This window comes from Buteo buteo, chromosome Z (assembly GCF_964188355.1).
Source record: "Buteo buteo chromosome Z, bButBut1.hap1.1, whole genome shotgun sequence".
Lineage (NCBI taxonomy): Eukaryota > Metazoa > Chordata > Aves > Accipitriformes > Accipitridae > Buteo > Buteo buteo.
This window is the reverse complement of record NC_134204.1, coordinates 69,975,786-69,996,891: the sequence shown is the minus strand read 5'-3', so window position 1 is coordinate 69,996,891 and position 21,106 is coordinate 69,975,786. Positions and strand designations below refer to the sequence as shown.

The 21,106-nt window shown below is 42.2% G+C and overlaps 1 protein-coding gene across 4 annotated transcripts in view; it reads right to left on the bottom strand.

The window, feature by feature from the left end:
- SEMA6A (semaphorin 6A) overlaps positions 1–21,106 on the bottom strand; it is a 115,386-nt gene that overhangs the window by 16,330 nt on the left and 77,950 nt on the right. For 2 of the 4 annotated variants that reach the window (XM_075021333.1, XM_075021334.1), the window contains exons 14-18: positions 20,496–20,636; positions 20,320–20,400; positions 18,845–18,903; positions 16,999–17,019; positions 9,701–9,865 (exon numbers count right to left, since the gene is read on the bottom strand). In XM_075021333.1, coding sequence (XP_074877434.1) covers positions 9,701–9,865; positions 16,999–17,019; positions 18,845–18,903; positions 20,320–20,400; positions 20,496–20,636 — 467 coding nt within the window. The remainder of the gene's footprint in view (positions 1–9,700; positions 9,866–16,998; positions 17,020–18,844; positions 18,904–20,319; positions 20,401–20,495; positions 20,637–21,106) is intronic. The other 2 variants (XM_075021335.1, XM_075021336.1) reach the window with 2 other exon arrangements.

Below are 21,106 nucleotides of genomic sequence, written 5' to 3'. Positions count from 1 at the left end.
TGTGCACACTTAAATTCCCTGTCTGTGCTGATACTGTTTGTGTTTAAGGAATTGCGGATCTTTCAGGCTCTCCAAAAAAACCCCTCTGTTTCTTTCTACAAGAACAAGATAGTGAATAACAGTAGCTTTGTAGGGCTTAAAAAATGTGCCTGCTTCCCTCCCTTTTTTTTAACAGCTGTTCTTTTATTTTCTATCACAATTGTGGGTAAGATGGGATGGAGCATGAACAAGATGGCATATTACTGACAGCATGCAGCTGGTGTTATTTTCCAATTAAAAAAATCCTTGTTGGGCATATGAAAGAACTGTCTAGTTTATGCCCAGTTGTGATAATGCTATCAAGCTGCACCTTCATCTGAGATTTTATTTCACAGAAGATAGCAATGTTTGGTTGCTGGTGGGAGAACTACAGTTTAATATCCAGGGCTAACCACTTTGGTAGATGTGGGAGGCTGGAACTGGTCTGGAGGCTATCCACTGAGACTCACTATTTCAGAGTATTACAGGTATTCTTCCTGGCCAATACAAAGTTGGTGATGAATGTGCTGTTAGCCATTTCCAAATGTTTGCTGAATTGTACAGCTGTGCCAGAAATGCCTCTTAATGCTTCCTGAGCAACTTCTCTATAAACTGCCCTAAGCTCTTCTAATGCCGATGGAGCTGTTAAAATCTACTTCAGCAGGGACTCTAACTTACTCTGATCTGCTGGGGCAAGGAGAGCTGTCAGACTATCAGCTGCTGGTTGAAGTGCTCATCAGTCACAGCGCCAATGCTCAATGTACACGGAGTTGTCTGTGTGTTTAGTTGCCTAACTGTGACAAGTCTCTTCTGGGTATGAGGGACTGAGATTTTTCAAAAACTTACAGCTTGGCCAATGAAGTTCTTTTTTCCCCTCACAGAAATGTCAGGATGCACATGTTTGATATAATAGTAATTTTGCACTATCATCTGCTTCAAAACCTCTCAATAAAATGCCCTTGAGACTCTTTTTTGTAACATGAGAATAACAACATATTTTTCCCTATCCTCTTTCTCAGCTACTGGCACAGAAAATCTTAGAACACATGATTAAAATCTAGCAAAAATCATAGCAACAGTAATCGGATACCAGAGACTAGAGTGTCTTACTAAATGACTATTAAAGAGCTCAAAGTAACACCTGCCTAAACACCTGCCTAAACTAAGGATATTCATAGGAATGACTGCTTTCCAAATGCAATGACATTTGTTATATGTATTTAATGTTCAATAAAATGAACACGGCAAAATCTAAATTATGCCCTCTCCAGGTTTTTCTTTTTTTAATTAACTGCATGCTGTTAATCAGTAAGCACCAGCCCATCCTGACATAAAGAATTAAGCTCGCCTTTTTGACAGTCTTAAAGAAAACTAAGAAAAAACAGGAAAAGGGTCAGTCAGGATCCTTCCTACATACTGAACGGGATGTTGATACCATTCACTAAAAGGTTATCTATATGAGAAGAACGTAGGTGGTGTTTTGTACAGAGCCATGTAATTAAAGAGTTCACAGTCCACAAATCATATTAAAAGTGCTCTGAACCAGGACCGTCAAAGTTTAGGTCATTGTAAAATTACTACAGGACATCTTACCTATTAATTAATATAATTGATGAAACTAGGCACATCCTATATGAGAAAAATTAATTATTCAAATATCTTTAACAGCATATTGACATTCGAATTGTACACTGGCATTAACACCAAAAGGCGCTTTAAGCATCTTTCAGCTACTAGATTTTCTGCTCTTAAATCCCTTCAAATTTCAAAGCAGTTTCAGAAATCTCTTATTTAAAGGGCTAAGTTGCCCTCCCAATTCAGCATCTTTGTATGGCACAACATCTCCCTATACTCAATGCAAATGCCACAAAATTGAAACTGGGTGTTACTTAGCATCCTGTTCACCAATTACGCTTTGCTATTTCCAGATAGAGTAGTGGCCCTGTGTGGCCAGCATACCCTACAGCAAATTCCCAGCTCTTGATAAATATGTCAGTGCTACAAGGGTCAAACAAGAGCATGAGGCGGTCTGTGTCCCTCCACCGAGCTGTCCTCACCGGGTGACTGCGGATGAATGCAGCCGGGGATCTAGTCCATCACACAATAGCTCTAATGGCCTGAACCCTGAGCAGCTGCCTTGACAAATTAGACATGGCCTCTTTTATTGAAAAAGCAGATCAAGGTCCTGGGGCAATGACAGTTTTTCCCTGTTTTAGTAAGACAAGGTTCTACTGCTCATTGCAGCCTGGAAATGGATAGCCTGACTCTAAATCTATGCAGGCAGACAATTACAGGTCAAGGACACCTGCTGTTTCCTGCAGCCACAGCTGACATTTGATGAGCTCTATTTAAACTTCACCCTTCTTTTATTTGTAGGATCCAGTAATCTGGGGACAGAAAAGCTCTGTTGATCGTTTTCATACCCAGCAGTTGCACATTGACACAACTTCTTCTATTACCAATGACGGTTTTGTTTGGCTACTAAATAGCAGATGGCTCTTGGTTCTAATCTTGCTCCTCACGTTTCCACTTCTGCTAGTCAATCTGAAATCCGAACTGTTAGTGAAATGTAGAAATATTTTGATTTCTGAAAATTTTAAGTTAGTGCCAGTGCTGAAGTATAGGCATTTCTTTAGGTGGGGCACAGGCAGTTGGTACGTCTTGGGATATACCCTCTCCATTATTTAGATTTCCTCACCCTTGCTGATCTTTTGCAGTGAAAACCGTTCCTTTCCTTACACTTTCAGAAGGTTACTATGGAAAATCTGTGAGTAAATGAGCTGGGGCTTTTTTACATAAGGTTTGAAAAGAAGACTTAGTCACAGAGAAGACACACTAAATCACTGCCCTGTATTCTAATACAATCCCCAGGTTTGATTAAAATTGGCTTAAGGATGTGGCCCTGCCCGTGGACTTAGTTTCTGTCATCTTTTCTGCATGCCTTGTCTGCTCTGTCTCTTCGCTCTTGTTCTCATAGAAACTTACAAAAGATAATGAAAACAAGTTTGAAATAAGTCTGTTGTCAGAAACATCCTTCCAGCATTCTTCTTTCATCAATTTTATATACAATCTCCATTTTATTAATTAGCATCTAGTTTTCTACTGCCACTGTTTGAACTTGAGGATGCAGTCTGAGATGATTACCTGTCTCTAGCCCTGGGAGCAGACAGCTCGTACATGCAAGACAGAACAGAGGAGGGATCAGTGTCGTTCCTCTGGACAAGTCTGGTGTGTTCACTTAATGCTGACTGCACAGCCCTCTGGTGTGTATCACAGCATACCAGTGACTCCAGCGTGGTGAGGTCATCAATCTTCTGGCATGTTTCTAGTTATTAGCCTGGTCTGGTGACACAGGTATCTGGCCATTAAAAACTCTGCTGAGAAATTTGGTCTCATTAAATTGCTAACAATGGCTTTTTGGTATTTATCTGATATGGAGCTAAAATGGCGCTCCACAGCAGGTATGCCATGATTAGTCTCTGAGACATTCAGATCCTGGACAAGTTGCTCATTAGAGCCATTCTAGACAAATACAGGGTTGTTTCTTTGTTTGTTGGTTTTTAAAAAAGGATTTTTTTAGTATTTCACACAAGCAGTTAGTACACGTGACAAATGTAAATAAGGCCCCCCCTTCTAGAAACAGGGATGTTTACAATAAGCTGATGCTAATTTACCTAAGAACATTTTAGGAAGAAAATCTATAGGGCTTCGTGTAGCACAGACTCATCCCACCAGCCTCTGATTAAATCCTAATGGGAAAAGTAAGTAGGTTTTAATCTAGATGTGGCTCTATAAAAGTTTAAATGGACTTAAGTCCCACGTCATTGTGTCTCATGTAGGTGAAATATGTTTGTGAAGCACTACAGCTCTGAATAACACCTCTCACTTCAAATCTCAGCCAAATGCTACAGAATCGTAGACAGAATCAGGGCAAATTCCCTACTCCCTTTCTCACAGCACTATTTTACTAGACTGTGGGCAAAAGACTTAAAAGTATAGTAAGTGAAGGATCTGGTCTGATTCGATCTTCATTGTTTCCTCAGCACTTGAAACTGGTAGTGAACTGCAAAGTACTCGCAATCTGCTTTATGTCTGTGCATATAATGGTTTGAGACACGGGAAAGAATAGCAATGTTTGCATAGCTTCCTCCCAGGCACACATGCTTTAAGTTTATAGCTCTTCCTGAGCCCCATCCAGGCAGAATTGACTATGGTGCAACTCCTTCTCCCATTAGCCTAACAGTTTTTTTTAGAGTCAGTCAGTTTCTTCTAACAGTGCCAGGATGATGACACAGATCAAATACAGAGTATTTGCTTCAGCTTGAAAATCCAAGCCCTCCCCCTCAGACCTGCAAACACCAACTCAAAAGATAAGTTTTGACAAATTTTGTGCCACTTTAAATCCTCTTCTGAATTATAACAAAATGCCAGCAAGATAATAAAAACTTCTCCCTGCTTTCTCTGATACAAAATGCTTTGAATCTTTTAAATCCTTAGACATATTAGCATACAACAATATTTTTGTGTAAAAACATACTCTGCAAATGTACTTCCTGGTGCAAAACTCAGCCCTCCCATGATGAACACCAGTTGTTTAATTTATGCAAAAAGGAGTCCGAAGCTTTGCTTTGCCACAGATATTTTTTTTCTCCTGTTTCATGTCTACTTGTAAAGTATCTTGTTAAATCAGCACTTTACATTCTTTATCATAACTGTACCTGAAGTTTCATATAAAACTGTCTCACTGCAGCAGAATCTGCCTGAACATTTGCAGACTCTCCGGAGACAAGCATTGTCAGCACTTGGCAAATCTTTCAAGTAGCGATAATCACAGTAAAATTTAGTAACACTGCCACTTGTGTACAATATGAAATATCTTCTGGAGTCAGGTTTTGAAATGAACAGCCCTTGAGCTCCCCAGTAGCACAGCCCTCTCCAAATACAGGAGTTGACTATTGCTAATGATGTCTAATTCTGTACCAGAGGAAGGGCTGCAGTTATTAATAATATAGATTTTACAGTCTATAAAATAATAGGTGGTACCAGATACTGTATCGACAGGAGCATTCTTGACATCCAAAGACATCAGCAACTCTTAACTCTGTAAACTGTGTCCGCTTCTAATCAGCTTTTTCTACCATAGTTACATGGATATTGACAAAAGGCTTGTTAAGGGAAGGAGATGCCACCTCATAATCTTCACTTAATGAGTGCTGAGACAAGTAAGAATACAAACATTAAGCCTGCTAACAGCAACGCTACACTATCATCATTCAGTGCCCCGCTTGGCCACATCCACCTGAATGCTGTGGAGCAGAAGCTGTAGCAGAACCACGAAATTGTAAGCTGAATTTGCAACTGATTTATCAAAACTGTGATTAAAAGCAGGCTCCAGGCATTTAGGGAGCGAGTGAGAAAACTGAGCAGTTGGCTACATTTGTGCTAACGAACCCAGGACTTGAAAAGCATGAAGCATTTCTGAACGGAGGCAGGAAGGACAGGAGGCAGCAGAGAAGGGCAGCAGGGTAATGAGGGGCAAGGCCAGCTACTCCTGAAGAAAATCACTTTGTTTTCTTCACGTAGGCCTCTCTATGAGCAGTACGTGCCTACTCCCCCCTTCGTTAGTAGGACGACTACAGAGAGACACAGCGCTACGGCACTACTGGGGTGTAGAAGGTAAAGCCTTGGAGTGCTCCACAGGAGAAGCATCACGACTGCGGAGGAGCGGGGGAGACCAAGTACAATGGCAGCAGGGGGAAGGTTAGACGGTGAGGTTAGGAGAACTGTTTCAACGAAGGTGAGAAACACACAATTAAATTAACACTAAAACACAGCAAGAAAGGAAACAAAACGTAAACATACTCCAGAACATGTTTTTTTTCTTTTTCTTTTCTTTTTTTTTTTTTCCGGGGAGGAGACAGAGGAGAAGAGGAAAGAGGGGTGCAGTTTGCCCAATCAGAGCTGATTTTTTAATTTTTTTTTTGTTCTGCAACAGGAAGGGCAGATTCCTTAATGGCCAAAATGAAAATGCCAGTGGAATGGCAACGCATAGTTCCCACTCTATGGGTTGCACTACACATTTTCATCTTGGCAAGAAATGTGATGTAGCTCAGAAACAACAATCCCAGAGTATATTTAGCTACTAAAGCTGTGGCACACAAATGTCACATTCCCATGAGTCAACCCTTTCAAAGAACCCCCTCTTCACGCCCCCACAGATATTCCCCAAGATGCCTGCACTGAATTAAAAGTGAAGCATATGGATAGATGTGACATCATCAAAGCACCCGTGTTACAGAAAAGAAAGCAGCAAGTGGATTCTGTACAATTAGTACAATCAGTAAGAAGCCATTTGTGAGCACAGGAAAAGAAAGAAAACACTGTCCAAAGGATTAGACACAACCAATGACGAACAACACAAAGCACCTTGCAAAACAAAGAGAAAATGTTAAAAAAAAAAGAGAATATTTTTTCTTTGTGAATGTGTGAAAATAAAAGAAATCACAGCAAAAGTGAAAACAAAATCTTGCTAAAAGGATAGCAAGCGTAACATTTTCTGATTTAATTTTGTGCAAGAACTCTTTCCTTTGCCCTTTTAAAACAACAAATCAATAGTAATTTTGGAGCCAACCGGCTCTGACTGGGCAAGGCAAGGAGTAACAACACACAAGTAGATGGTAATGGTAACAACCATGCGGTCACCTCTGCCGCCATTGTTTTGATTGCATGTAGACTGCTTCCAGCTTTGTCAATATTCATACTTAGGCACCAATGAATGCATGATATTTGAATGATCCCATCAAGTGCTACTAAGGCTTTTTGGTAACCATCAGTCCCTGGGTAGGGAACTATTGAATGTAAGCCACCTCATCAGTCAGTGAATTGAAGCGAAAATGATTAGAATCCAACAGCTATACATTTATTAATATTTTCACTGCATGCTCTTCTGAAAGCTGCTACTGGCATACAAGATGCTTTTAAGAGCTAGCTTTCCATCTATTAAGCATCGCTTTGCAAAGGATTTGCAAAGTAGGGACCCACACATAACAAATAGTGCCATTAAAATGCATACATGTTGCCGCATTCCTCTGGGTACATAAAGGGCCAGATCTTCCACTATTGGTGGTTTCTGACACCACTCCCCTGACTGACGCCATCCCCTCCATCCTTCTTTCCTTCCTTCCCTCCTTCCTTCCTTCCTTCCTCCCTTCCTTCCTTCCTTCCTTCCTTCCTTCCTTCCTTCCTTCCTCCCTCCCTCCCTCCCTCCCTCCCTTCCTTTCTTTCTTCCTTCCACATCAAATCTGCTTAATGACATCCCCTCCTCTCAGGGTGGAGGAGAGAACGATATCACTTATTTTCAGAAGAGGGAATACTGGAGTTTCTAAGAAGTGTCCTCTCACCTCAAGCATTTTGAATACCAGGTCTCACTAACAGACCGGACAGAAAAAGAAAAAAGCCTTATTTTTTGGCTGTCAGCATTATCACTGATTTATTACTGAAAGAGGAGTGCTAGGTAAATCACATGCCATCTTTAGAAGGCATGCAGGTTTACCTGCCTTCTCTCCTCTACGTACATGATACCCAGAAATCACTTTTTCTGAATTGCCCTTCTACAGCTGAAGACCAAGGGCTGACGAATTAAAAAAATGACGACGATATCTCAAACTGAGCTTAAGTAGGAATTAGGAATCTGAGCTTTTGCCTTCAGCACCCTCAGTCCCTTGCACCCTAAGTTATGGTTTTGAGTTTTGAGTATTGCAGCTGCCTGAAACTTTTCCTCTGCCGAGGCTTAGCAGCCTGCAGGTCTGCAGGGTGCAGAGGAGCCCTGTGCTTAACTCACATGTAAGTGTGATCAGGTTCTAGAAATTCACCTTTTTGCTCTGAAAAAAATTGTTTAAACAGGGGCCACTTCTAAGACACAGTTGAAGGAAGAGCAAATGGCAGTTTTTCCCTTTTTTATGGGAAAAGCTAATTGCTGGGAGGTGGGAGACAATCTCTGCCTGAGGGAATTCAAATCTTCATATTCCATTTCCTGCCATCAAGCCTAAAAGCCAAGGCTACAAGATTAATGTTTGCCATGGCATCTCAGGAAATTTTACTGCATCTCCTGCCTAATTTGACTGGTCTCCTCAGCTTGAAAAGCGCTTCAGGCTTCATCTCTGCTGGGCCAGCCAGGTGACACCCACTGCCCTCATGGCTAGGAACCGTGAAGGCTCTTTGAGGTCAATCCTGGGGAGTTCAGTGAGAAATCCAGGATATCCCAGGACTGTGGGAGGCACCATGTACTTGGGGCTGTTGTGAATAACAGGCACTGAGTTCACAGTCTGGGTCCAGACCGTTGCCAGCTGTTCGTGCAGCTCTGCTGAAGACTGCTCTGCAATGTTAACGTGCTCATCACCCTCTGCTGAAAGTCTCCACAGCCAATCCAGGGGATTCAAGATTCACTGGGTCAGATGGAGGGGAAGGAATATGATTTAAGTAACCAACTAGTTTGGGCAGAAAACGCAAAGCAGCAGGTCTGACATGCCAGTAGCTTCTCCAGGAACAGCTGATGCTTTTGTCTAATGAGTTTTTCATGTAAAATGCATGAACAATAGAGACTGGAATCCACATTTCAATTAATATTTTAAGTGTTTTATATCAAGTATTCATAGCAGAAAGGACTGAAGCTCATGTGTGTTCTTGCCCCTGGTGAGTGCCCTAACCACTCAGCAAGTGAGTTTTGCTCATACCCATCCTCCTTCTGGGCCACTGAGTACTTAATTAGTCCATACAGAGTGAAACGTCTTCAACAGAGAAGAGATTGAAAGAAGCAATCTAAGAACACCCTGGAGAAGAATAACAAGGACTCAGATCTCTCCAGGCAGTGGAGCTATTTGAACCTAAGTCCCCTATTTACAAAGGAACCATTTTAACCTCTTTGAGACAGATTAAAAGGAGCTGGGAGAACAATGGAGGTCCAAGATGGAATGAGGGGGCACCACCATCCTTACATAGGAGAAAAGCTTCTTCTTCTCTAAGTATGTTCAAGTGGCAAATTTAGGCAATTCTCTGCCTAATTCTCTGTATGTATAGCAAGGGGGGACTGGAGGGCAAAGGACACGGCTGTCACTTGTATTAGACCCAAGTGTGCTTCAGTACAGGGCTGAACATTGCTCAGGTCTCACTGAAGACAGTGGGACTTAGGCCCAGTGGGTAGGACTATTGTCAGTTTTACTTCAATGGTTAAACTAGAGCAGAGCTTCAGTATCTCTGTCTGTTGTTGAGAGACGGAAATAATGTGAAATTAGCTGAGATTTGCTGTCCTGCCCTGGGAATTCAGACAAAAAGGCATATAAAAGTGCACCCTTAAGAACAATGGGAAGCCACGGATCTTCCTCTGCCAGATCAACAGGGTAGATCAAGTTTAAAGAGAGCTAAATCCCCACTGTTTGCCTCCTTCCCGTACACATGCACAACACACTCTGCAAAGGCATACACTTCTGTTTGTTTTGTGTGGTTTCCTCAGGCAGTGAATTATCTAGGACTGAGTCTGAGATTGGCTGTTTAGTTTCAGGCTTTACGATAAGCTTTTAATTATAGCACAGGAGTTTCATTACATGTTACTCTGAGCCAGCTGGAAGCAGTTACACTTTAGTCCTCCCCCCCCCGCCACCACAGGACGTCATTTCCAAGGCCTTACCCTTCTTGTCTTGATGATTATGGGATGAAACTGCCACATATGGATCTGTATTTTCAGATGAACCAAGCGGATCCTTCCAATCCAGCATGCGTCCCCTAGCATCATAACCCTGTCGAGCGCGAGAGTCGGAAGTGGTGGTGCTTGGGACTAGGGAACTGGAGTGTCCTGTTTACATTATAAATACAGGTAGGGAAGACAAGTCTCATTAGTCTCTTACCATGCTACCTCCCCACGCTCAGGAATGCACGCACTGTTTTGCTTCCGTGATGGGTGAATGTCTCGTCTTATGCTGAGCAGAGCAATATTTCAAAAGTCCTTCAAAGCACGGGCCCAAGGAAACAGGGGATTTGAACCTTCCAGATCAGGGTGTTAAGAGGTGCATGCATGCCTCGGGCAGCCGCTGAGCTGGCAGTTGTGTCCTTTTACTCAACAGAGTTAAATGTGTGTGGAAGAAGGTGAGCACACTTCATCTGAGTCAAGCATCCTTCGGCTGGATTCGGTACACATGCCTGGCTGACACTGAAGTGTCAGCCCATGGTGTCTGGTATTGGTTTAGTTAAAAAGCAATTTTAAAACCAATTTAAAATGGAACAACTTCTAATATGGGCAAAACTGAAGGGGAATGCTAGAAGAGCTACAAAACGGTGACATCCGTGGCTCTCTGCCCCATGCCCCCAAGGGAATGAAGACTTGCCCAGCACCAGTGTGCTTGCACTGTGGCATCGCCCTCCGGATGGGAAATGCGCAGGACCTGTCAGCCGCTCGCACCCGCTTGCACCCTTGCCATCGGTCCTGCCTGAGCTGATGGTCCAAAATGGCTCTGAGGTAAGGATGAAACCAAACATCATTTCTGCTCAGAGAGACACTGAAGACAGCACCTTACTACATGGATCTGCCCAAGAACCCGAGACTCCAGATGCTGCTGGACAAAGGTCTCGCATGCCTTTTTTCCATTACAACTACTCTAGACTTTCTTACTCTTCTCCTGAATAAGGCTGATAAGCTCTTTGCCTATCAAATACACCCCAACAAACAGCATGTTCACAGGACATGCCCTGCTGGAAACACTGCACAATTTTAACAGTGGTTTGGCTGGGGAGGACATGTTTGTAGACTCATACGTCCTTTGCAGCTAGATCCTGAGAACTACGTCAGCACCCAAAATGCTTGGACTGCTTGGACTGATGGCTCCAACCTGGACTTCCCAGTGGCTCAGGCTGCTCCATGGCTGCTAGAGAGAGAGCACCGAAACTCCATCCACAGCACAACATTTTGACTGCAAAACCGCATACATCTCTGAAAGTTCCCTTTTGGCACATGCACCAAAATGAATTATTTTCAGCAGGACTCAAGGAGCCCTGGGCCTTGTTAATTTGATGTGGAGTAACTATATTTCCCCTTAGCTATTTTCCTGAAAGAGCCAATCAAAAGAGGGGTTTTTGAAACATGCTCAAACACAAACTAACAGAATCAGATTATTCACAGACAGAATGGCAAATAACGCTTTCTCTTCAGATAACGCCAGACAGGCTGACAGCAGCCCTCTTTTCTCATGCCTCCTTTTAACAGCCCAGCAAATTAATTTTCCTTCCTTAAATGTGAGTCTTGCTTGGAGAGGAGTCCAATCACCAGGCTACAGACTACCCTAGCAGGGACCCTCTCCCCACTCCTTCCCTTGATGTTGTTTCACTGCTCAGAAAAATAATTTGAGACTCGCTGGGGCAGAGATAGAGCAACACCAGGAGACCAAATTTAAAGCCTCACAGAGAGGGCACAGAGCTGGGCAGGAAGAGACTGTGCTTCTGTAGTTTATTTTAAACATTCACTGGATAAGCATAAAACTTTTGGAAGCTGCATCTCAAAAAGGCTGGTTTAAATGGCTTCTAAAGCCATCCAACCCCAGCTCTCAGAAGCACACAGAGAGCTGATTAACCTAGCTCCCCAATTCCACTCCAGCAATCAGCAATAAATGCTGGCCACCAATGCTCCTAAGCTTTTCGATGCACCCATGTGCTTTGTTTTATCCAGCCCTTTCGCCAGCTTCATGGGGCTGAACTACTGATGAAGTCAGCAAAAAAAGCTGCAACTTCTATTAAGATGCTGCTATGATTTAAAGAAGTCCTGCTGAATATTAATCTGTGCTCCTCCATATATTTTCGAGGAGCCCTTTCAATTTACTGCACAGGATTATATATGGCAGCACTTCAGACTGGGTTTTGCATAGGACATTGACACAACTAACTCCTATAACTGGCATGCTTAGCAGGGAAAATTGGTCAAATTCACAGTGTTCTCACCACAAAGCCAACCTTCAGCTACTACAGCTAATCATTAACACAATTTAGCTCTGGACCTCAGGCTGAAGGCTTATACTGACAACGGCACTGGATTATTTTTTACCTTTCATGATAGGAAGTGTGGTTTCTCCCAGCCATCTTTCTTTAATACATCAAATTAGAGGCTGCATTTTGTTGAAATCAGAGCTTTTAATGTCGCTGTCGCTCAGATAGAAAAGAGAAGCCAAACATTATCCACTTCTAAAAGGTTTCCATAAGCCACAGCATGGCTGGGAGCATTGGTAACACACAGTTAGATGGATGATGGACTCTCATCCAAACGTACTGCCTGTTACACAGCAGTCCTCCAGGAGGATGCTTGTTTCCAAAAGGACAGGTAGAGAGGTCCAGCAACTGAAAACACATGCCCTCTTGAAGTAAGAATGTGCTGGAGCCTGAAAGCATGCACCCCTACACCATTTTAGGCTTGTCAACTCCTGTGCCCATCCCCAAGAAATATGAGAAATAATGGGACAGAGAACAGGCCAGAAAATGGAAATTATGAGATTTCTATGTCTTCTTTTCTCTAAGGACTAAACCACAGTGCCAGCATTCATGGGGTTGCAGTCTCCAAGTTAATACTCCATTCAGAAACCACAATAATCTGTACAATATTTGGTCAGCCTACAAATAGTGCTGCACTCAACATAAGAAAGCAATTAGTCATAGCTTGATAAGGAGGTAAAAGAGAAGAAAATCTTGCCAAGTAGCAATCATATTTTATGCCTGTGTTTCATATGCATTTATATGCCCATATCTCTGTCCAGACACTTGCACTTTAGGTGTGCTTAAAGGGGGAATTCTAAGGAAAAGCCATAAGTATGGTTAAAGAAAAACACTTCTTAATACAGTAATCTAGAGGAAATATATGCCTAAGGGACACATTTTCTGAAGGAAAAAAAAAAAAAGATTTCCTGAACCATATGCTGCAAATACATAGAGAACTTCTTCGTAATGGAAAGCTAAGGCTTTGTGAAGATATTAATGTGTACCATATGGTTGTTAGGTAGAGAAGGGTTTCACACAAACGTGAGAAATCAGTCTATTCGCTCTGTTACTAATGTGTTAGTCTAGTACATGCTGAGAAACAACCTTCCACACCTAATCGAGATAAACTTTCTTCCACTTGATTTTGAGGGAGCAGGGCAGGAGCAGATTAGAACTTAATAGCCCGTCTCACTTGTGTTAGAGCTGCATTCTGCAAACACTTAGTACTGGGCAGTGGCTGCTCCCGTAAGCAGTATCACTGTGTCCTGTAAGTGCCCAAATAGCCAGTCCTGCTGAGTGAATTTCACCTCTGAGCAGAGTGGCACCACAAATGTATGAGCTAGTTAAGTTTCTCTCATAAACAGAGAAAAGACTGAAGTGGCAGGCAACCCAGTCCTGGCCCTCTCACACAAAGACATTATTAAACCTTTACAATGTGGTGTATAGTTTGCAACACGTAGTAGGCCTTTTTTTCCATTACACCATTTTTACGACTCTGACTGTGGAAACAGACTTTGCTGCAATTTAAAGAGGCTTTAGCATATCTGAGATGTGGTCAGTACCTCTATGTTAATATGGGTTAATACCTAAATATCTAAAAAACCGATTCTGCCTTTGTTTTAAAACAAACCATCTGAAAAACTGCAGACACAGTGCTTTTGAAATGTCTTTGTTTAAGGCAAACGTAAAAATCAAAATAGACACACTTTTAAAAAATCTGTTTTAGGTGCTTCCATTATTTGCAAAAACTTTTCATTTGGAGTGCTGTAATCAAGTAACAGAAGGAGAGTAAAAGCACTTAGTGTCTACAGGCATGGATAATGATTCAGAAGGGCTGCACTTCTGAATGTAGCTCATTCTGAAGTGCACTTGTAAAATATAAGCAGTTTTTTTCAGGTTTAAAACAAAGACAGGGATTCAATACGTATTTGATAGTTGCTCTAATAAGCACAAGTCATTAGGATCTCAGAGGTTAAGATGTCTGCACACTATCCTATTAACAGCTATGGCAACCTAATTAGACAATTAGAGGGAAAGGCTAAATCAATACAACGGAGGGAGAAAGGACTATGGCTAGGGGGTAAAATAAGGGCCCAATTCACTAAGAATTGATGTTTCCAAAGGTAATTGAAGCTGCTTACAATTTTGCAGAGGAATCCAGCCTAATCTCCTTATTTAAATATGTGGCTCTTGCATCACTTCTCTCTGACCTTCTGCAGCCAGACCTTCAGCCTGCTATCTTCTCCTTGGGTGTCAAAAGGGATGCACTTGAACAGTCACCTGTGTGGACTTTGCACTTTACTTCTTTGCAGCCGATCACATGACACTGCCCCAGAAAAGGGAGCCCACCTGCCAAATTCAGGAGGAGGCTGATGCCAAGAATACAGGGCTTGGTTCTCGTTTCATTCACACTGCTACGGATCGGCAGTAAGACTGTTGAAGCGAGCTGATTTATAGTGGAGTAAATCAAGGGAATCAGGCCTTAAAGACTTCTTCTGCAACTGGAGTTTCAGATGCCTTTGAATATATTTAGCCCACTGGATCCAAAAGCACCCTGAGCATTCACTTAGTTGGTATTCTGGTATATCCAAGTGTTCTGAGGTTTAATCTATTATGAAATACCATTTACTTATGCATTTAACTGTACTCAATAACATTAAAATGCACCATTTATAAAATTTTCATTTTCTCAAGAAAAAAATTACTCAGAGCAGTCACTACAGTTAGCAAACATGTGCATGTTTACTGAGACTGGTTTACTACCTCATGCTGGAATTTTTTATGCTCCTCAACATGGAAGATCAGCAGAGGTGACTAGCACATTTCCTTTCATGTTTTGCCATGATAGGTGAAAAGAAAGACTGCCTGCAATAATATCAGAATGGGTATTTTAACTAAACCCATAAAAGGAAGAGACCATGTTATCAGGATGTACCTGGGGAGGGTCAATGAAATCATCTGTGAAAGACAGGGCAGGAATGGGAACCAATGTTAATGTTGGGTCAGCATTTCTCCATTGCATCTGGCCGTAGGGTCCTACTTTAAGAGTGGGTTAATTCATGGAGTCTGTCTTCGGGCTTGACATGCCTGGACAGTAAAATGGACTCCCTTTTGTTACCTGTACTCCCTGGGACTGCAGCTTTTTTCACTCTGCTGCTTACTTGAATCACTCTTCTGCTTTCTTGGTCAGATTAAAATGTCAGCTTTTGCTAAAGTCCCTGCTAATATGATGGCTGACAGGATCCAGAACCACAGGCCCATAGTTATAACTGTGCAGTCTATGAATGAACTTAGAAGCAGGAACCCTAGAACGTTTCTGGCACTTCAGCACTATGCCCAAGGCCATTTTCTTTATCTTTACATTCAGCAGTATGGATTTTATTATTACTGTTCTTTAATTACTGCTCCCTGCATTGGAAATATAGCAATTTTCAAATGAAAGAAAGTACAAGCTGTATATGCACATGAAACCATCAGTCTTCCATACATTATGAAGTCTCAACTTGTCTTTGGTTTTGTACATTCCTTTCACTGGTTGTCATTATCATACTTTCAAACAAGTTTCACCTGCACCTTTTCCATTTCCTGGTAATAAAAAACCATGGGGAATTTGATTTTATTTTTACAAATGTTGAACAGTGTTACTGTGCCTACAGTTATTTATATTCTGCTGTACTGAGCTGTCATTGGTTCTGTTTTGTACCTACGTGTTTTGCAGGCATGAGATGAAAGGATCATTTAAATATTCATCGCAACTGCATGCTAACCTATCAGCCAAATGTAAGGTGAATTTGCCCTAGCTCTGATGAACTGCTAGTCTTGTACAGTGTGAAAGCAACTTCACAAGCAAGCTCCCATCCCACATGGAAATTTGCCATTGACTTCACTGGGAGCAATACCACACATCCTCTTAGCTTGTGAGTACTTGTCTTTGTTCAGGATGTCTATAAAGAGAAACTATTGCAATCTAAGTCTAGGTTTGAATTTAAAGTGATTATTTATTCTGCAGTAATTCCTCATGAAGACACTTATTCTGCACTCCCAAGTACCAGCGTAATCCACTTCCAAATATACAGAACAAAGTAGTGGAAAGTACTGTGAGCACAGATTAACAGCTGCCTCATGGGAAACTGCTACTCTAATGCTCCTCTTCAGCTCAGGTCATTTAATTTGGTATGCAAATCCCTTTTTTTTTTTACAGACCAGGGTTCATTCAGGCATTAAGATACTGCAAGCATGGACAACAAATGACTCACCCTAGAGGTGACAGGAACCTTCAGGAATCGAGGCATAACCCAGCCTCAACTCACATGGGTAACAGGTTAGTTTTCCTTATGAGGTATCTTTCTGTAACCCAGCGACAGTTCTGCTCCTTTCCCTAAGGTATCTCTGACTGGCTGCTGTAGCAGTCATGACACCAGCCTGGACGACTCATGAGTGGGATATGAGCTGCTATCTTGTTTTTCCTGGTGAACAGATAAGATGCATCACTGTACCCAAGTGTTCCTTTGTCTGAGTGTTCAGATGAAGCATGCTATTAATCATGTCTGCTGGCATGCCCTTAAAATAGGCCATACCTGACTTTAATTCAATGGAGACAGTTTCGAGGGAGGAGTAGAAAAGAGGGATTGAAAATCAAGAGGTATGACTGAATCCTAGTTGTGATTAGTGAATCAGGCCCTCAAAATCAAGACAAAACAAGTAAAAAAAGGGTAACGGCTATTTGAGTACAGGAACTACTAGCTAACACAAGGATCTAGGGAGAATTTTTAAAAACACCCATAAACTGACCATACACTGTGTCGTAAGACATTTCATGATCAGGTGAAGCAGTTGAAATGTCTATGAACAAAATAAATTGGGAAAAAACATTAAATAAAACAAAACTATGAAAATACTTAAAAGTTTAGTAAAAAGTGATTCCTCCAAAATGGATTTGCTGTCAGTAAATAATGAAACTAAGAACTTCCTTACCATTCAGGGCTACGAAGGAATCTGAAAGACAAATAACAGGGGAAAAATCATTATTTCTCTCTCATTTTTTCTTTTAATAGTTTGCTGCTAGCAAACTTTTATGCTTCAGCTGATATTTATGTGTTTGTGATTAGTACCCTAAGGACCCAGGCAAAACTAATATTCAGACACACCTGACAACAATGTCTGGCTTTGAAAGTGTTCTGCACCAGCCCTGTGCAAGGGATACCAAGTGGGAAGGTCAGTGTCCTCCCTGCCATGGCTTTCTTTGCAAGTCCTAATCTAACACAATGCACTACAAGTGATGCAGCCAGCAATGTGAGTCAATGAGGACAAAACTCACATGACCCAAGACCACATGAAGTAAAGATAGCTGGGTTAGCAGGGAGTGAAATCTACCCCTGTGCAGTGTCAAGGTTCAATGCATCATTCAGGGCTAAAGAGGGATTTAAGCAGGGTATGGGCTTTGCTCCTCTCTGCACAGGAGCAGATCTCTCTCCATGAGCACAATGTGCTGTTTCTGAATAATTTCTTACCCTTCTTTTATATTTAACTGATATCAGGTACACTCCACTCCCATCTAACCTATTTGCCCAAGGAGAGCAAAACTGGCTGAACAGGGCAAAGTTGCACCAGCTGGGAACTGACCTGATTTTGGTGCTAGCCCATTTTACAGGGAGCACAGGAAGGACTATGTGTACACCTCCTTCAAAAAAACTTAGAGACAGCCTACATAACCCTATCTTAGCGCAGAGGCAGAGGCAGGTGTAGTTGAGATGGGGGGCATGCAGAGGCTGAAATCCTTGTATTCCCTCAAGCACAGTGATCACAGTAACAAATGGCTCTTGAACAAGGATGCACAGGGCATAAGAAGCCTCTGGCTTCCTCCAGAGGAGCTGGCCTGCACTGTATCCCATGGCACACTCTAGCCCTCCATCATTTTGCTCTGTATTCCAAAAGTGATGACTCTCTCACTGTACGTTACCTCCTCAGCTTCAGCAGTTTTATTGCATCTACAGGCATCAGTGCAAACTGGGCTAAAAAGAATGTGATTCTTGATTTCATAAGGTTTATAAATAATATTTGGGGCTCAGAATTAAACCAACCCTGGCATGAACATTTGGAACAAGAGCTGTCCTGAACACAGATGTTGGTATTCCTGAAGGCTCAGAAATCAGCACGCCAGGTTTCTTCGCATGCAGTGCAAGCTGTGCACTTTTAAGCACCTCAGTGCAAAATGTAAATGTTTAAAGACTGTGTTTAAGCTTCCAACTCATGCTGTCAGTACCTCAGGTTTCCCATCAAAATTTCTTAGGCAGTCAGTAGTGCCTGACCCATAATAGCACTATGTTGTCCAGCCTGTGTGTAAAATCCACTAAGATTCACAAGCTAAGTAGTTGCCACTTCTTGATCTGGATCCAAAACTGAAGCTTTAGCTCACTGTCTCCCTGTCCTGCATGGGAATGTAGCCCAAGTCACAGTGTACACCAAGAAACCAAGCCACTTCCATACATCTACATAAACAATCCAACCACCATGGCTAATTAAGACAATGAATACCTAATTCATTATGTCATTTGTATAATCAATATCCTGTAGAACTGAGGTTTTCTCACTACATAACTGCTTTGAAGTCTGATGTTTGTATAAATCACACCACCTGGGCTATTTTCTTTAAATATATTTAAACAACCGTTCCTCTTCTGGACCTGCATTATTAGCCACAGTTGCTGCCTCTGTTGTGGCTTACATTGCTACAAAAGAACACCGGACAGGTAATGGTAATTTTAGGCATTCAGAAGGATGCTGTGACAAATGGTAAACAGAGGGTAAAAGCTTTGCTTACTTTGGCAGTCACCCAGGCCATCTGTATTGCCATGTTCTATGTCCTGTTCAAATACCAGTCTAAATAATAGAAAGAAACAAAACAGTATGAATAACAGTCACAGGCACTACCAGAAAGAAATTATCACATGTGCAACACTGAAATAAAGCCCCACCAGGAAACTGGCTGTTTCTTTGGAACTTCCACGCAAAGGATGAAAAATCGCAATATAGACATTTGAGTTATTTGTCATTGATAAATGATTTCTTATGATCTTCTGATGATGCTTTGTCTTTTTTTATTTTTACTTTTTTTAAATCCACTGCATGGCTCATTCTCAAGGGAGGCAAACATTCATATTTTTTGAACTGTTAACTCTATAATACATGATATTATCAGAAGCAATTATGATCCTACCTTAACTTATCCATATAGTAGACAAGGTGCACTAATACTTTGACATGAGAAGGAAGCTAACCCATTGGGTAGGTACTGTGCTGGGGGAAGACAACCTGCAGTCCCCTACAACTTGCTATGGAAGTGCAAAAAGACTCAAGAACTTTGGGCATGCTGAGAAAACCTGATATGGACACAGGTGCATTTTAACATTATTCTACCAAATGTCCAGTCAGGAACAGTCCACGCTCTTGTAGCAAAGCATATACAGACAGATATAGCTATAGCATCCCCGGCGGACAAAACAATTTGAATTGAAATAGCTAATTAAGAACAAGACACAAGCACAGGGATGGTAACTCATCCATTACATACTGAAGACCCGTACAGAAGCAGGGTTAAGGGCGACCAGCTGTGGGGCTGTCGAGGTTGTGTGATGTTTGCGCTACACTTCCACCACTACCTTGAGGTGGTGTACCAGCTGTACCTCCGAGTGGGCAACCATGAGCTGTGTCAGATGTGGCCAAGAAATGAGAGCTCTGAAGTGGAGCTCCCAGCAAGGAAGCTTTAGCAACCACATTTAAACAAACCTTCACAGACTTTCATCATTATAAAATAATTAAATTCTACTGTTAAGCAAGGGGAGATCCAGCACTTCTCTGAATCTGCTTTAAGCTCTTACTGTGCCCTGTGATTCCTCTTAGTGATGCACAGTAAATTAGAAAGACTGGTTTTGTTTTCAGTGGACAAATTGCTTCAGTAATTTAATTTGGATTCTATTGCCTCTTTAATCAGCTGTGATGGCTCCAGTGTGGGCTGGTCCAGACATACCCATCCAGTTCCCTCCTTTCAATAACACGCGGACCTTAGTACAGCGCTTTCATTTTCTTCTTCCTCCTCTTTCAGCAGTTACCAATCAGCTGAGAGTTCACATCAAAAAAATTTGTGAGACATTTCAGAGGTGAATGCAAATGAGGTGGAAACAAACACTTCCCACGTTTTTCCTTCCCTAAGAGCCCCATGTTTCACATAGCTCTGCCCAAGACCGCCTGGCGCCAACGCCAGGGCTTCACGGCCCGTCCCCCAGAGCCCTCACTCACTTGGAGCCAAGGACCAGCTGTGTGCATGACCCGCTCTCCTTCACCCACCCGCAGTAAGGGTCTCTGGAGGCGATGCAGGCCCTGGAGAAAGAAGAACACAAGGCGCCATTCGTAAGCGCTCCCGCCTTCCCCACGCCTGCCGCGCGGGCTTCTGACAGCCACCGGGAAACACATACTTTTTGCATTTGCCGTGACGCTCGCAACGTCCCAGGGGAACCTCGATGACACAGGTGGAGAAGGCGACATACAGGGCGCTGCTGGGCTTGTCAAGCTGCATGCCCACAATCCGCTTGTCCTCCATGCCGTCGTAGCTGCACCTGATTTGAAAAAACAGTGAGACGAGGTTATAAATAAGTTCTGCTGGGAAACCGGGTGAAAATTTAACAGTTCCTCAAGCTGAACACCTCCCCTCCCCCCTCAACTCCCACAAAAAACCCTGAGAAAGGTAGAATTGAACAAGCCAAGGAAAAAGAACACACATCAGCCACTAAAAACATTGACAGACATATAAGCAAGTATTAAAAATGCATGGGACAGGGGAATAAGAAGTGAAGAGACATAGCACACCATACAAGCTTTCTGAGGGCCCTTCATTTTTTCTGTTTATTTTTCTCCAGCACTCAAAATAGCTGAAATTTCTGCGTGATTATGGGCCACTTCAAAGCCCCCTTAGGCATATTTGAGTGAGGCTGAAATGTGGGAAATTCCCCTTGGAGAGTGGCTTGCTGGTTGTTGAATTATTTGGAGAGGAATCAGTTTTTTTCATAGGATTAGAAAATTAATCTTC